The sequence below is a fragment of the Lepidochelys kempii genome, chromosome 3 (assembly GCF_965140285.1).
Source record: "Lepidochelys kempii isolate rLepKem1 chromosome 3, rLepKem1.hap1, whole genome shotgun sequence".
In the NCBI taxonomy this organism is placed as follows: domain Eukaryota; kingdom Metazoa; phylum Chordata; order Testudines; family Cheloniidae; genus Lepidochelys; species Lepidochelys kempii.
This window is the reverse complement of record NC_136382.1, coordinates 196,122,306-196,139,912: the sequence shown is the minus strand read 5'-3', so window position 1 is coordinate 196,139,912 and position 17,607 is coordinate 196,122,306. Positions and strand designations below refer to the sequence as shown.

At 47.1% G+C, this 17,607-nt stretch overlaps 2 protein-coding genes across 3 annotated transcripts in view; one reads left to right on the top strand and one right to left on the bottom strand.

The window, feature by feature from the left end:
- The window catches only part of LOC140909666 (uncharacterized), a 62,522-nt gene extending 55,958 nt beyond the window's left edge, over window positions 1-6,564 (bottom strand). Inside the window, exon 1 of one of the 2 annotated variants that reach the window (XM_073339495.2) lies at window positions 6,499-6,564. The gene's annotated coding sequence lies outside the window, so the exon portion shown is untranslated. The remainder of the gene's footprint in view (window positions 1-6,498) is intronic. The other variant, XM_073339496.2, reaches the window with a different exon arrangement.
- Window positions 5,813-16,051, top strand: LGALSL (galectin like). The gene is made up of 5 exons (XM_073339497.1): window positions 5,813-6,340; window positions 7,211-7,282; window positions 7,403-7,491; window positions 7,931-8,108; window positions 9,946-16,051. Exons 1-5 carry the CDS (start codon window positions 6,089-6,091, stop codon window positions 10,087-10,089), a joined length of 735 nt encoding a protein of 244 aa, XP_073195598.1. The 5' UTR covers window positions 5,813-6,088; the 3' UTR covers window positions 10,090-16,051.
- The last annotated feature ends 1,556 nt before the right edge of the window (window positions 16,052-17,607 follow it).

Below are 17,607 nucleotides of genomic sequence, written 5' to 3'. Positions count from 1 at the left end.
TGCTCCAGCCAGGGAGCAGGGTCGGGGGCTGCTCCGCATGGCTCCGGAAGCAGCGGCATGTCCCCCTTCTGGCTCCTATGCATAGGGGCAGCCAGGAGGCTCCACTCCGCACGCTGCCCCCACAGCTCCCATTGGTTGGGAACTGCAGCCAATGGGAGCAGCAGGGGCAGTGCCTGCTGACAGGGTAGCACGCAGCAGAGCCTCCTGGCTATGCCTCCATGTAGGAGCTGGAGCGGGGACATGCTGCTGCTTCTGGGAGCCACTTGAGGTAAGCGCCACCCAGAGCCTGCACCCCTGAGCCCCTCCTGCCCTCTGAACCCCTGGATCCCAGCCCGGAGCACCATCCTGCACTCCAAACCCCTCATCCACAGCCCCACCCCAGAGCCTGCACCCCAGCCAGAGCCCTCACCCCCTTCTGCATCCCAACTCCCTGCCCCAGCCCAGAGCCCCCTTCCATACTCTGAACCCCTCATCCCGAGCCCCCTCCTTCACCCCGAACCCCTCATCCCCACCCCAGAACCTGCACCCCAAGCCAGAGTCCTCACCCCCCACCCCAGCCCAGAGCCCCCTCCCACACCTTGAACTCCTCATTTCTGGCCCCATCCTGAAGCCCGCACCCCCTCCTGCACCCTAACTCCAATTTCATGAGCATTCATGGCCCACCATACAATTTCTATACCCAGATGTGGCCCTCGGGCCAAAAAGTTTGCCCACCCCTGTGCTAGGGGAACCACAAAAGGGCCAACTCATGACTCAGTTCACCCTTCTCCAGAAGCTTGGGGTCTGGCAAATGAAAAGCTGGCTCTTGGATTTTCTCTGGAGCAGAGAACTCTTGGCAGCAGGAAACATTGATGGAAGCAGAGCTGTATCTCCAGCAGGAAGGAGCAGCGATCTTAGCCCTGATCTACACTACGAGTTTAGGTCGGATTTAGCAGCGTTAGATTGGTTTAGCCCTGCACCCGTCCACACTACGAAGCCATTTTTTCTGACTTTAAGGGCTCTTAAAACCGGTTTCTGTACTCCTCCCCAACGAGTGGATTAGCACTGAAATGGACCTTGCTGGGTCCAATTTGGGGTAGTGTGGACACAATTTGATGGTATTGGCCTCTGGAAACTATCCCAGAGTGCTCCATTGTGACCGCTCTGGACAGCACTCTCAACTCAGATGCACTGGCCAGGTAGACAGGAAAAGCCCCGCAAACTTTTGAATCTCATTTCCTGTTTGGCCAGCGTGGCAAGCTGATCAGCACAGGTGACCATGCAGAGCTCTTCAGCACAGGTGACCATGCAGTCCCAGAATCGCAAAAGAGCTCCAGCATGGACCGAATGGGAGGTACTGGATCTGATCGCTGTATGGGGAGACGAATCTGTGCTATCAGAACTCCGTTCGAAAAGACGAAATGCCAAAATATTTGAAAAAATCTCCAAGGGCATGAAGGACAGAGGCTATAACAGGGACCCGCAGCAGTGCCGTGTGAAACTGAAGGAGCTCAGGGCAAGCCTACGAGGGAACAAGGAAGACGATGATGAGGAGGAGGTTGAAGCACAGCAAGCGGAGAAACCGTTTTCCCCAACAGCCAGGAACTGTTTCTCACCCTGGATCTAGTACCCTCCCAACCCACCGAAGGCGGGCTCCCGGACCTAGAAGGCGGAGAAGCAACCTCTGGTGAGTGTACCTTTGTAAATGTAATACACAGTTTAAAAGCAAGCGTGTTTAATGATTAATTTGCCCTGAAGACTTGGGATGCATTCGCGGCCAGTACAGCTACAGGAAAAGTCTGTTAATGTGTTTGGGGATGGAGCAGAAATCCTCCAGGGACATCTCAATGAAGCTCTCCTGGATGTACTCCCAAAGCTTTTGCAAAAGGTTTCTGGGGAGGGCAGCCTTATTCCATCCTCCATGGTAGGACACTTTACCACGGCAGGCCAGCAGCACGTAGTCCGGAATCATTGCATAACAAAGCCTGGCAGCGTATGGTCCTGGTGTTTGCTGGCATTCAAGCAACATCTGTTCTTTATCTCTCTGTGTTATTCTCAGGAGAGTGATATCATTCATGGTCACCCGGTTGAAATAGTGGAATTTCATTAAGGGGACATTCAGAGGTGGCCGTTCCTGCTGGGCTGTTTACCTGTGGCTGAACAGAAATCATCCCCGCTGTTAGCCACGCAGTGGGAGGAGGGGTAAGCGATCATCCCAGAGAATTGGTTGTGTGTGTGTGTGTGGGGGGGTGTTAGTTGGGTTTGTGCTGCACGTTAACCTGAAAATCGCAACCCCTCCTTTTCAATGGCCAACCCCTTTTAAAGGGCCAACCCAACAGGTGCTTGGTATGTGAAAGGAGGGCGCTGCTGTTTGAAACCATTCCCACATGTTAGGAAGGTTAAAGAAGCCAAAAGACGGTGGCTTACCATGTCCGCCTGCAAGCCAAATTCTGTTGCCCGCCGGCCCTGCATGTGATCTCTCATCATACCGGCAGGCCCTCGATATAAGAGGCAAAATGTGACCTTGTAAAGAAAGCACACGTGCTATGTAATGTTAACAGCTTGGTTCACCGTGAAAGAATCTACCCATTGTTCTCTAAAATGTCTCTTTTTAAAGACTAATCTCCCTTTTTTCCCTCCCACAGCGCCAAACGTTTCATCACTCCACGTATCATCTCCGTCCCAGAGGCTATCATAGAAGCCCAAAAAACCGCACTCATGATGAAATGTTCTCTGAGCTCATGCAAGGCCTCCCACACTGGAAGAGCCCAGCACAATGCGTTGAGGGAGACAATGTCAGAGTCCAGGAAAGCACAAAATGAACGTGAGGACAGGAGGGACGAGTGAGAGGAGAAGAGGGACGAGCGAGAGGAGAGGTGGCATCAGTGTGATGAGAGGAGGCAGGATGCAAAGCTGAGGCTACTGGAGGATCAAACTGATATGCTCCGGCATATGGTTGAGGTGCAGGAAAGGCAGCAGGAGCAAGACCGCTGCTACAGCCCCTGTGTAACCAACCGCCCTCCTCCCTAAGTTCCATAGTCTCCTCACCCAGACGCCCAAGAACGTGGTGTGGGGGCTTCCGGGCACCCAACCACTCCACCCCAGAGGACTGCCCAAGCATTCAAGGAGTTTTGAAGTGCAGTGTGGCCTTGTACTTCCATCCTCCCCTCCTCCCCCACCCCTCCTGGGCTACTTTGGCAGTTATCCCCCCATTTGTGTGATGAATTAATAAAGAATGCATGAAATCACTTTATTGCCTCTGCAAGCGGTGATCAAAGGGGGGAGGGGAGAGCAGTTGGCTTACAGAGAAGTACAGTGAACCAAGGGGGCGGGTTTTCACCAAGAAACAAACAGAACTTTCACACCATAGCCTGGTCAGCCATGAAACCGGTTTTCAAAGCTTCTCTGATGCGCAGCATGCCCTACTGTGCTCTTCTAACCGCCCTGGTGTCTGGCTGCATGTAATCAGCGGCCAGGAGAGTTGCCTCAACCTCCCACCCTGCCATAAATGTTTCCCCCTTACTCTCACAGATATTGTGGAGCACATAGCAAGCAGTAATAACGATGTGAATATTGGTTTCACTGAGGTCTAACTGAGTCAGTAAACTGCGCCAGCGCACTTTTAAATGTCCGAATGCACATTCTACCACCATTCTGCACTTGCTCAGCCTATAGTTGAACAGTTCCTGACCACTGTCCAGGGTGCCTGTGTATGGCTTCATGAGCCATGGCATTAAGGGGTAGGCTGAGTCCTCAAGGATAACTATAGGCATTTCAACATCCCCAATGGTTATTTTCTGGTCTGGAAAGTAAGTCCCTTGCTGCAGCCATTCTCACAGACCAGAGTTCCTAAAGATGCAAGCGTCATGTACCTTTCCCAGCCATCCCACGTTGATGTTGGTGAAACGTCCCTTGTGATCCACCAGTGCTTGCAGCACTATTGAAAAGTACCCCTTCCGGTTTATGTACTGGCTGCCTTGGTGGTCCGGTCCCAAGATAGGGATATGCGTTCCATCTATCGCCCCATCACAGCTAGGGAATCCCATTGCAACAAAGCCATCCACTATGACCTGCACATTTCCCAGAGTCACTACCCTTAATAGCAGTAGCTCAGTGATCGCGTTGGCTACTTGCATCACAGCAACCCCCACAGTAGATCTGCCCACTCCAAATTGATTCCCGACTGACCGGTAGCTCTCTGGCGTTACAAGCTTCCAGAGGGCTATCACCACTCGCTTGTGAACTGTGAGGGCTGCTCTCATCTTGGTATTCTGGCACTTCAGGGCAGGGGAAAGCAAGTCACAAAGTTCCATGAAAGTGCCCTTAAGCATACCAAAGTTTCGCAGCCATTGGGAATCATCCCAGAACTGCAACACTATGTGGTCCCACCAGTCTGTGCTTGTTTCCCATGCCCAGAATCAGCATTCCACGGCATGAGCCTGCCCCATTGCCACCAGATGTCCAAATTGCCGGGTCCCGTACTTTGAGAGAAGTCTGTGTCCATGTCCTCATCACTCTCCTCACCACGCTGCCGCCGCCTACTCGCCTGCTTTTGCAGGTTCTGGTTCTGCATATACTGCAGGATAATGCGCGTGGTGTTTAGCATGGTCACAACTGCCGCGGTGATCTGAGCGGGCTCCATGCTTGCCGTGGTATGGCATGAGCGAGAGAGCAGAGTGGCAGTGGAAGCAGCAATGCTGGAGGACAGTGCTGACAGCAATATGGCGCCCGCATGGAAAAAGGTGCGAAACAATTGTCGGCTGTTGCTTTCACGGAGGAAGGGCTAGGCTGGCTGGGAGAGCAGCCTGAGGCAGAATGGCCCCCTCAAGGAGTGAGCTCACAACGCTGGGTTTAAGTAGGCCAAGTCTCAAACCACTGAGCTATCCCTCTGCCAATATTCCAGGCAGGACTGAATCTCCATTAGACAAAACTTAAAGAAGAGAATTGCCTGAGTCACTCCCATTTATATGCAGGCACCCCTGACAGACTTTACAGAGGTCTGCTAGGAGCACCCATGTCCACCCAGGTGCCCTGACCAACCAGACCGAGGCCAGCCAAGAGCACCCAGGAGACAACGAGGACGGCTATTGATCATACTGCACTGTCTGCTGTCACAAGGCAATGAGCTGCTGCTGTGTAGCAATGCAGTGCCACGTCTGCCAGCACCCAGGAGACATACGGTGACGGTGAGCTGAGCGGGCTCCATGCTTGCCATGGTATAGCGTCTGCACGGGTAACCCAGGAAAAAAGGCGCGAAAAAATTGTCTGCCGTTGCTTTCATGAAGGGAGGGAGGAGGGGCCTGACGACAGGTACCCAGAACCACCCGCGACCATGTTTTTGCCCCATCAGGCACTGGGATTTCTACCCAGAATTCAAATGGGCGGCGGAGACAGCGGGAACTGTGCGATAGCTACCCACAGTGCACCGCTCCAGAAGTCGACGCTAGCCTCGGTAATGTGGACACACTCTGCCGACTTAATGGTCTTAAGTAGGGGGGGGACACACAACCGACTGTGTAAAATCGCTTTCTAAAAATTCGACTTCTATAAATTCGACCTAATTTCTTAGTGTAGACAGACCCTGCGCAGAAGCCACAACGTCGGAATCCCAGCTTCCGAGACCCCAAAGCTCGAGGCACGTTTGGATCTGGGCTTTTGATGTGGCCCAGTACAAACACGGGGGCTATTTGCAAACTTCTGGCCCAACCCCAGGCGCAGAGGTGGGCCATAACAGGTTGGAGGGTGTTCAGATTCGGGGTCTTGGCTTGGGAGAAGCCCAGGAGACAAAGGAGACGGTTGGGGGCGGGGCCCAACATGAGGCCCCCATCCCTGACCGCTGGAGCGTGTGAAATCCAGCCCCCGCTCTCCCTCAGGAGCTGAACCAAGCGCCCCTTCTCCAGGGGGGCCTCATCCTAGGCAGGAGGCCCCCAGGAGCCCGGCGCTGGCTCTCAGCTGCTCGCCTGCCCTTCCCAGCTCGCCGCACGGCCCCCGGCCCCCTCCCGACTCTCTGCGTCAAGAGCCAGGCGAGTGGAACAAGCTGCAACAACCCCGCCGAGTCCCCACCCGGCCCCTGCCCTCGGGCTGCCCCACGGCCGGGGCAGGGCTTTATATGCCGCCTGCCGCCGCCGCTGCCACTTCCCCTGCTGCGGCACCAGCCCGCCTGGCTGCACGCGGGCCGGCGGGCTTTGCTCCGGGTCCAGCGCCGAGCCCCCGCCCCCTCCCTCGGCCGGGTCAGCCCTGCGCGGAGCTGCGGCCCGCGCCCGCCCCCCTTCCCGCTCCGGCCCCGCACCGGCCGCCTGCGCCTTCACAACTGCACCGATTCAACAAGATGGCGGGATCGGTGGCGAAGAGGGACGCGCTGGTAAGTGGCCCGTTTCCTGCCTGCTGCGGGGGGGGGGCCTGCCCTGCCCTGCCCTGCCCTGCTCCGCTCCGGGGGCCATGCAGCGCCCCCACCCCTGGGACGGAGCCGCTGGGCGCCCAGCGCCGCTCGGGACGCCGGCCGCCGTGTCTCCGGCATACCTGTGAGCAGCGCCCGCCGCGGCGGCAGCAGCAGCCCCCCCGCCCGTGAGCCGGCCAGGCTGGCTGCGGCTTAGGCGTGTGTTGTGGTCAGGGCGGATGCGGTGGCTGGGCTGGAGGGCTGAATGGGGGGAGGTAACCCATCCCCTTGTTTCAGAGTAACAGCCGTGTTAGTCTGTATTCGCAAAAAGAAAAGGAGGACTTGTGGCACCTTAGAGACTAACCAATTTATGCTCTAATAAATTGGTTAGTCTCTAAAGTGCCACAAGTCCTCCTTTTCTTTTTTCCATCCCCTTGTGTGGCTCTCTTTCCCCTCTCCCCCATCTCTCCAGAGGGACGATCCTGGGGTGCGTGTGAATGCTCCTGCATGCAGCTGGGCATTGGTAGGGGCGAGGAGCGGGGTCGGGGGACAGACTGTGTGCATAGCTAAATATTGCCTGGGCTCGACATCTGGCTTTTGAATTTGAGCCTGAGCACTTGCTGGGAATTTAAGAGAAGCACCCTCGGAGAGCAGGAAACACCCTTTGTTTTGCAAAGGAGTTCGGAATATGGACCATATTGAGGAGGTGACTTGAAATTAAATTGGCAAGCTGCAGAGAGACTTTCCCAAGCTGTTGTTTGCTGCAGACCGTCCCAGTCACAGGCAGGCTCAGTAATAAACGCACAGAAGGAGCAGTGATTTCTCTGTCTCAGTGTGTGTTTGTTTCCTCTTTAGAAAATAGAGGACGGACATTTAAACAACTCGTTGGGATCTCCAGTGCAAGCAGATGTGTATTTTCCACGGCTGGTAAATTGTTTTGACTTGCTACCCTTCCCTTTTCTATAATTGTGCTTGTGGTCTGGATTTGGCCCAGTCTGTTTCCAGCTTGAGGGTTCCTCCCTCTGATTCCCGGCTGTTCTTTTCCAGATCGTCCCATTTTGTGGACACATCAAAGGAGGAATGAGGCCAGGAAAGAAGGTCTTAGTTATGGGCATGGTGGATCTCAACCCCGAGAGGTAATAACACAGAGGCAGAGCTTGCTTCTGGTTGGCAGGGCTGCTCCAGTCCTGTCTGCATTTTCCCAATGAAGAGCTCCAAGAAAGTACTACATTCCCATGATGAGAATTTGCCCAAAAAACATCCATCATTTCTGAAGACAGCTATTTTTATCAGAGATTATAGAGTGCTGATTTCTCCTTTGACCCATAGAGGGGGCATTTCTTAAAAGGATCGTTTTGTTTCCCAACATTTTAAAGGAGGACACAATTTAGAGAATAATATAGGAGCACAGTGTATATTGTGTCATGGTCCCTTTCTCAACTTTGGGGACTAGCCATTTCCCGTTACAAATTCAGATAGGCTTGTTGAATAAGCGTAGAAATCAGGCGTGCTGCTGCATTTTGGATTTGTTTGCTTCTTTCTTGGCGAGTGAGAGCCATTTTATTCCTATTTCAGCTTTGACATCAGTCTGACATGTGGGGAATCAGAAGATCCTCCTGCGGATGTAGCCATTGAACTGAAAGCTGTATTTACAGACAAACAGTTCCTCAGAAACTCTTGTGTATCTGGTGAATGGGGTGAAGAACAATCATCGATTCCTTACTTTCCATTTATTCCAGACCAGCCATTTAGGGTGAGTACCACCAGCCGAAGAGTATACATCATATTTGACAAGGTGTTACTTGATGTGATAGTGCAAAACATTTTTGTGTGCATGTTCAGAAATCACATTAAGGTACAAGAATTTCTTCTGTTACGGTAACAACTAACAGACCTAAAGGCATTAAAGTATTGATCAGCTGTTGTGTGTTTTCATGCATATGCTCATACTTGCAGCTGTAGAATATTTTCCCAAATAGGCTGTAAAATCATAGTGGACATAGTGTTTGTAATTTTTATAGTTAAAGAGGGCTTTATTCAGCCTTGGTGTAACTGTTTGTCCCCAGTGGAGTTACGCCAGGGTTGATTTTGGCCCATTGTGTTAATAGATTAAAATATATATAAAAATATATATATATATATATATATATCATTAGTAATTCTGTACCCTGGAGTTAAAAAAAATCTTATACAATGTAAAGATGTAGCAGTTTGAACAATCCTGCACTGGCAGGGAGATGGACTGGATTGACCTAATATACTTTCCCATTTCTAATTTTTATGATTATATGAAGACATCTTTGCTAATCGTGGCCAACAAACAATGCCTCTGCACAGGGCCTTGCTCTCAGCAACCTCAAAGTGCACAGAGAAGAAAGGCAGGCAGGCTGCCTTCTCCATGCAGCTAATCCAGAAAAGGCCTCGCTCCTCTCCCTAGTAATAAAGCCTGTCTGACCCCCAAAACAAATGCCAACTCTGACCAACTGCCAAACCATCCTGCCCCAAGATAATCGTCCTCCAACCCAAAAAGCTAACAGTCTTCCACACGGGGTAGATTATGGAAGCATGCTTCAGGCACTGTCTGTCTGATTTTGCACAAGGCCCCAGAAAGCCTGTGGGTGCTTTATTTGCTCCTGTTAAGCTTTAAAAATCCTGATTAGACACAGATCCCTGGAGATTCTCCAGATATGGATGGCCAGGATCATATGGACCTACTCTGTGCCCCCAGCAATCTCACATCCCTGCTTCCTGGCAGTATGGCTCCATGACTCCCTCTGACTGCAGCTAGATTAGGGATTCCCTTAAATGTGAGTAATCACCATGGACAATGCTGTGCAGAACAGATGATTCAGCACTAGGCTACATCACTTTTTTCAAGGTGTCTCCATAGGGCAGTAGGGGGAGATGATGTGCATCCTTCCCTGACCCCAGGCACACCCAGTACGGTACTATCCCTTACCTGCTCCAGCTTAACCAGTCCCTAATCTCTTCCCCTCTCATGAATTTCAACACCCAGAGAATCCTTTGAAGGGAAGGGTAGTGCTGTGGAAGCAACTACCCTTCTTATTAGGGTGACCAGATGTCCCGATTTTTGGGTCTTTTTCTTATATAGGCTCCTATTACCCCCCACCCCTACCCCGATTTTTTACATTTGCTGTCTGGTCATCCTACTTCTTATTCTGCACAGGAGGGAGTAGAAATCCACACGTGACCCTGGAGGCATGATCTATCCCTCTGTAATTACATGTTACTTAGCATATGGGGCCTGTTTTTGCCATTATTCCAAACTGGGAATTCCCATTGAAGTCAGTGGAACTTTTGTGTGCAGAACAATAGGACTGGGATCCAATATGCTTCTGACTGTACTACTGTACATCTAGAGTAACCTCAGTGATCTCTGTGAAGTAACTCCAGATGTATGAGAGTAATGGAAAGCAGACTTTGGCCACGATACCCTCATTGGTACATGGTGTTTCAGTAATAAAATGGCCAACAGTTATGTAAAGAATAACTGAGTGACATTTGTGCCCTGGGAAATGAAGCACTCCAGTTACACTGTGAACCTGGTTCATCATTTTTATTTTTTACAGGTTGAAATACTTTGTGAGCACCCACGTTTTAGAGTATTTGTGGATGGACATCAGCTTTTTGATTTTTACCATCGTATTGAAACGCTGTCAGCAATTGACACAATAAAGATAAATGGAGATCTTCGTCTTACTAAACTTGGCTGACCTAGTGAAAACTGTAGATTCCAAACTGGCTCAGGTGAATCTTCTATCTGGAAGATCAATGACAGCTGAGTTTGGACACAACTATTATAGGCAAGCTTCACTGTTTCTTTCCTGTGTCCAGTAAAGAATATGTTGATGAATTGAACTGATATTTATCCTACTGAAGAAAGCTGTTGATTTATAGACACTGAGCCATTTTTCTTCAAACAGACTAGCCCCTCCATGCAAGATAATCAAATTAGAATGGATTCAGAAAGATTTACAGTCTTGTCATAAGTTGTAGCAGCTATTAACCTTCTCAGAGAAAGGCAATTTCTGAAACAAGCGCTAAAGCCAGCTATTGATCAGCGATTTAAAAAAAAAATTTTGTTTTGCAAATAGTTTCTGCACTGAAGTGGATTAGTGTAGCACAAAACAGGGCCTAATGCTGACGTCCTTATCCAGGGCCTGATCCTGTCTCTATTTAAATCAATGGCAAAACTCCCATTGACTTCAGTGAGTCATGACTCATGATCAAACTTTCAGTCCTTTAGTTGAGCACAATTCTCATTGATTTCTGTGAGTTTTGCCAAAGAAGAGGGCAGATCCTCAGCTGATGTAAATCAGCATAGTTCTATTAACTTCAGTGGAATTAGGTTGATTTATGCCAGAGGAAGAGTTGGCCCACGGACTGTGCAAAAACTGAGTAAGGGCTTCAGGATTTGGCTTGTATATTTTAGTCAGGGTATTTGCATAGAATGTAGATTGTTACAAGTTTTTGCACAAATGAATGTTAATACAGTTTTTGACGCTTACCCGTAGTTTGTTTATTTATACTCATCTCTGTATGTATTCTTAGTAAAAATGAACAATTTTACTGATAATTAAGAACAGCAAAGTATAAGTATTTTGAATGTACAAATGTCTTAGATTCTTTGGGTAAACTTGACATATCATTATTGAAGCACTACAAGTGTCTTGCTGAACGGTCGGTTACATTCTAATTGTCCCCTGTAGACCCAGAAAGGTAGGGGGTCTGCTCGTGTATTCACTATAGACTGTTTTTCAGGACTTTATAACTTTGCTGTAAATGTTAAGTCTGAGCTAAAGCAGTTTTTTAAAAAAAAATCTTTATATAGAAGGTTTGTAGGTTTAGTTGTGCTTTTTGGATCTTAGCCTGCAGAATTTAATTCTGTTTCCATCAGTTCATAATGGCACTAGTCTTTTGGGGGTAAGTGGGAAATTCTCTGCGCGCATCGAAGGGCAGAATTTGATCTTTGGTATTAAAATTTAAAATAGTGTGTGGACAGCCAAGTTATTAGCACTTGAAAATCAGCTACTGCACTTGAATAAGTTTTCCAAATAGCTTTTTAAGTAATAGGTGTAGCTCTCTAAACACTGTAACTGCTCTACACTACGGATGAACACAGTAACTTTTCATAGTTTCTTTAGGACTTCATACACTTTTCCTTGGATGTACACAATGGACTACAACAAGTCTTTTTGAGATGTTCTAGTCTGTGAAATAAACATTTATTTAGACAATTTATAAAACATGTATTACAGGGACTTTTTTAAGACATGTATTTTGGAGCCTTTTTTGTAGCACAACATAAAAAAAAAAAAAAAAGGAAGAATAATCTCTGAACTATGTTAAACTTATGATAAAGATCTGGTTTAAGCCAACCAAAACTGAAACATCCAGAGTGAGGATAGAACACCAATTGTCAATCAGTTCATTTTGCCCTCCCTTTGAGCTAATCTGGCCCTGAATCAGGAAGCCTTAGACAGTGAGCCAAAATTCCAATTATGGCCCTGATCTAAAGCTTATTAAAGTCAGTGGGAGTCTTTCTGTTGACTTCAGTGGCCTTCGGATGAGACTCCATATGAGCTAAAAACATAGAGGCCTGATTCGTATCTCACTTACGCTAATGTAAATGAAAAGTAACTCTGTTAAAGTCTGGAGTTTTGCTGGTGCAAGTGAGATCAGGATTGCGCCCCTAGCCATACAGTACAAATTAAAGATGGAGTTTTAGCCTTATCTTTGAATTTGTGATTTCTCCTCTTCCCCGCCCTCCCCCCATTTAAACCAGCCCAAATGTTATTTTCAGATGACTTTTTTCTGGTGTGTGACTTTATATGTAAAATGGACTTTGTTTGTATTGCAGGTTGATTCTTGATATGAAATGTTCCTGTCTTGCTTTGTTTTTATCAGTTTTACACAGATACATAAGTAATGAAATGACTGTCATTTTCAAATATGTTAAGAATGCTGGCCGTGTTTCAATACAAAAATATATTCTTAAAAATAAAATCCTAGGAAAAGAAGCTTTTACATGAAACCTCTGGATTATTCTCCAGCTTTGAAACTGTTTATAGTTGCAAGGCAGATGCAGGTAGAAGATGAATTATGCTTAGGAAGATACATTAGTAGCCAACTGGTCCAGCATCTTCTCAACCTTGAACGTTTAGGGGCAGGCTCTCTGGGGTGGTGCTGCTACTTTGTGCCATATCACCAGCAGAATCCAGTCAGAATGCTCGTGTACCTGGCCCAAGGAGGCTATCACCAAAGAAAGAACAATCCTCTGATAGCACCTCCACTGGCTCTGGGCTCTTATGCCACTTCCCGTCCCCACTGTTTGTATAGCTGGGGACAAGAGGCTTGGTTGGGCTGCCGCTATGCTAAGCTGATCTCTCACTGCGTTTTCTGCCCCTTGGGACTGTTTGCAGCTGGTATAAGTTAGAGCAGCCCCCAGTCTGCTGTAACCCAGCACTAGCCCTGTACAAACCAGCAGCAGGACCAGAGAGTGCAAAGCACATGCCCATGACAGGTGCTCTGTGTGGATCAAAAGACTCCATGATGTGGCCCATCCAACTCTCCCACCCTTATATGGCTCTTAGTGCTATACCAGTCCCTTATAAGCTACTGTTTTATGGCTCTCAACTGCATTCAAGTCCCTCTTTACAACATATTATACTTTTCTGTCCCAGGAAAAGGCTTGTAGGGCCTGATTCCAGTCTTGCCTAATATAATTCCATTGAGTTCTATGGCTAGCCTCTTGATTTACACTGGTACGAGATTAGAAGCAGGCCCAGAGAGACGGAAGATCATAAACACATTTATAGTATGTTTGGACTTAACTTAGCATAAAGATCTGCAGCCTTTAATGCTGAGGAAACCTGCCAGGAAGTCCCAGTTACGGCTTCCATCCCCATTAGTCTCTTTGGTAGATACTTGGAAGCCTTTTCATTTTTTGCATTGGTCAGTTCCAGGCTATAAAGAATCAAACAAGACTGGAGATGGCATGTAAGTAAGCGCCAGATTCTGATTTACTGGAGACTGGATTTATACAAGCTAACTCCATTGAGGAGCTACTCTTAACTAATTGATGTGTGGAATCAGTCAGACAAGAATCAGGCCCTACATGTTTCTGTTCAGTAAGCTTTAGAACCAAATACATCACCAGGCCCTTATGTGACTTAATAGGAAAATGCAGAGTATTCATTAGAGATGGGACTATGCTGCAAAGCTTGGGTCTGGATGAAAGCCAGTCTGAATAAAGCCCCGAGTGATAAAATACCAATAGGAGTAGATGCTATCCTCTTAACTAGTATAGCTTTAAAATCCACACTGTTACGTTTGGAATTGGCAGTGATAAAACACAACCTGATTTCATTACTGAGAATGAGAATGTTGCCTACTCAGAAACAGCCTTGAAATACTTCAGCATTATGTAGAGATAGTGTTTCTCTGAAAATACTTCACGGAAATGCTTTTTCTTGGCTAAGTTGCGTAAAATGTTACAGTGTGTCTTCTAATGTTTCTATGTCACAGTTAAAGATATTTGCACTAAACTAGAAGAACGGTTTGTACTAAATATTCTCGCGTTGTGTAAGTGAACCTCCAAATTATGTGTGAGATGTTGAATTTCCTCTCGTTTCCATGACCAGCTTGTAAAAATATGCGGTGTCACGAAACCAATTCACTGTAAAGTCTGCTTGAAGCAAACGTCTTGCTTGAGGGCTGTTTTGAACATACTGCATGTGGCATGAGCGAGAGCCTGATTCACCATTCTGCTATGCCAGTTTGATGCCGTTGTAATGCCACTGAGCTCAATGAAGCTGGTGCATCCGATTGGAGAGGCAGGCCCGGAGATTTTTGTTGATTACTCTTAATGTGTAGGAGCGGGGTTGAGATTTTATCTTCCATTATTTAAAATTGTGCGCAAGGAGGAAATGAGAACCATGGGGCCATCACACTGGCTTTCTAGTAACACAGTGGTAGCACGCTGTATTGCAATGCTAATGGAGTGTAAGCTCAAAGGCAGAGTTCAAGTTCTGTACCACAGCCTGCCAAAGCATAAGAGAGTGAGTTAAGCTGAGTTTTCTGAGAAGGTATGTTTGAAGGACATGCGCAAATGTCCCTGAGGCTAGTTTTAGAATGTGTTAAGTTTGGAAGACCTGACCTTACTTAAATTCCTAGCTTCCTTGTTTGAAACAGGGACTGAGGGTAAATAAGAAGATAACTTAGGGAAAAAAAGCATGGTAGCCATTCTAGTGCAGTAGTCTGTAATGCTGACAGTCATATGGTACATTTGACGTGGGCCTGTAGCTGCTCCTTGCATGGGCCTCCCATTGAAATCCATGGGAGCGCCATGTGCCAAATGGCTCCAGGAGCAGACCCATAGTGCATGGTACCTTGATCACTTAGGTCAGTGACACTGACTTTTCTATATCGAGAACTGCAGCACCATGGGCCCTGAGTCTGCTCTCACTTAGGTGGAAATCAAGAGGAACTTTCCTGAAATCAATGGTATTTCACCAGTGTAAGTCACATCAGAATTCAGCTGATGGTGATTACAGGCCAAATTCTGACCTTGGATACCTATGCTCAGCTCCTGAAAATATATGGACTAGATCCTCAGCTGGTATATGTAGGCATGACTTCAGTGGAGCTTCACCAATTACACCAGCTGAGGATCTGGCCCTATAGGTCAATTTGCGTACACACATCCCAAGGCAGAATCTAGGTATCCCTTCCCCTGCCGCTTTCTAAAGAGTGCAAACAAATATTTCAAACTCTAATTTCTTAAGATAAACTGAACTCTAGCAATGAATTCCCTGCTTTTTGCAGAAAAACGAAAGATTACTCCTTGGTGAGAGGTGTATATTTTTCTGTTTGGTTAAACTGTTTTCAGCTATGTGTTTGAAACTTGAGCTGTGCCATTTGTGTGATGTGTTAAAGAAAAAGGTCCAGATTCTGATCTCAGCTACACAATTAATTAGAAAAGTTGTATCTGCGTTCATAACTAGGGCCAACCCAAATGGGGGGAAAATGAGCTGTACGCACTTTTTGTCTTGCTTTGATACACCCTCTCGGCTCCTCCCAGCAACCAGTGACTTGTATGAAAAATACAATTAGTGTAACTAGGGATTGCCTGCTGTATGATGATCAGCACTGTGTGCAACATCAAAATAATCAATGCCCACGTAACTACACATCTTCCCTAGTTTCTATTGCTAGACCTATTGGATCTGTCTGTTAGCATAGAGCTGTATCCTCTTCCTTTTGAGGTCAATGACAAAATTCTCTTTGACCTGAGTGGGAGTAGGTCCATAGGAATGAGGATATTTCTATCTTCTACACCCCGGTCCTATTATTCTGACCTGAAACATACAAAGTTTGAGCATCAGTTTATAGGTGTATTTTATTCTTCTAAATTTACTTTGAAGTATGAGATGGGGAATATTTCTTGCCTGCCGTATGTATTTGAATAGAACCATTAGAAAGCACAGCCTTTCCGTTCTGCAGTAATGCTGGTTTGGAGGTGAGCACAGTGGAGAGCTTCACGTAAGTTACATTCTGATTTTAAAAAGGGGTATGCATGATTTGATCTGGCAATAATAATATGTATTGTTCACCACAAATCTATTTTTATGTTGTGCCAATTTGATAATGAACTTTTAATAAGAATAAAATATGAAACCATTAATTGGTGGTGTCATTTACCTGGATGCTTTATTCTAATTACACAGCCTCTTCATTTCTTTCAAACATCATCCTCTGAATATTTTCTAGATTCTTCCCCTACTAAAACAGCAGTGTGGGGCTCCAGACTGCAGCTTTGATAGCTGCTTGGGTGAAACAACTTTTCAGTTCAAATGCACCATCCTGGACAGTCAGGTCACATTCTTAAGGGCAAAACTTACTTGCCTTACTCATGCAAAATTCCCATTGGCATCAAGTAATGTAAGATGAGCATGACTCAGCTCTTAATGCCAGGACAGCAGGGTTTCTATATGGATGTTTGGCTGTAAGATTTAGGGGGCTGAGTCTCTAAAGCATCACCCAAATGAGCAGTCCTTACTCACACATGTAGTCCTGTGGACTTCAGTGGGAATACTTTCATGCATAAGGATTACTTTTGTGAGTAAAGCCTGCAGGATCGACACCTGGGTCTATGCCAGAGAAGTAACCCTACAATATTTCAACTTTTGACATGAGTGATGCTGATTAAAAGCTTGATTCAGTGCCCCCTGAACTCAATTGGGAGTCTTCATATTGACCTAAATGGGCCCAGATCAGGCCTGAAGGTCTCATACTGTTACTATTAAAGTTATTGTCAAAACTCCAGTTGATTTCAAGGGGAGAAGGATGGGCCCTATAGCAAACTCTGTGCTGTAAAAGGTAGAAATGGGTCCAAGTCAAAACCCTAGATCCAAACAGCATTGAACAGCTGGGGAATTGGGATTCAAACTTAGCTATTCTTACCCTTTTCCAATAAAATGTTACATTTTGGCATGGAAAAGAGGTTTTGGAACTGGGAGATTATTTGCCTCTCGACCTTTTTGCAGCTGTGGACCAATTTCACACTTGGTGTAAGTCATTGCCATCAAAGGGGTTACCAGCTTGCACCCACTTTGAAGTTGGCTCTATATTTTCTCCACTATTCTAAACAGAATTTGTATATTAAGAAATCCCAGCAATCCATGTGAAGGGGGAACTGGCAAATAGTCTTGGGGCACAAATTAGCATTTGTTTAAAAAGAAATAAGTTTCTCTCAGATATGGTGGCCTGAAATTTGTACTGCACTGAATTATTCTACAGCTGGGGCCCAAAGCCAATGGGAATCTCTCCCTTGACTGGTGGGCTTTGGATCTGGCCTTAAATGCTAAGGGGTACGTTGTGGATCAAGTGCACTTCCTGAGTAAATTAGCTGTGTGCTGGCAGTGGAGGGAAAGTAGCCCTTTCAAAGTGCGGAGCAACAGCAGACTGTAGACTCAGGGTTTCATTAGCCCCTGAGGCTGCTGCACCCTTATGTGTGAGACTGGGAGTGGGTGGCAGGGTTGGCTGGTAGATCTGCATAGGTATGGGTTCATCTTTCCTTTCCCCAGACCTGTCAGGACACAGAGAGCCCCTGCAGATCGCTAGTTCATAGATCTCATGAGCCCTCTCCCTATATCCACCGTCCTCGCACCAGTGCAGTGGAACCATAGTAGCTCTGCATTAAGGGCCCTCAGCACTTGAAGAGAGGGGAG

Coding starts and splice junctions, on each gene's coding strand:
- LGALSL (XM_073339497.1), top strand. CDS start 6,089: ATGCCGCCTGCCGCCGCCGCTGCCACTTCCCCTGCTGCGGCACCAGCC. Junction 7,283..7,402: donor ATGTGTATTTTCCACGGCTG/GTAAATTGTTTT, acceptor GTTCTTTTCCAG/ATCGTCCCATTTTGTGGACA. Junction 8,109..9,945: donor TTCCAGACCAGCCATTTAGG/GTGAGTACCACC, acceptor TATTTTTTACAG/GTTGAAATACTTTGTGAGCA.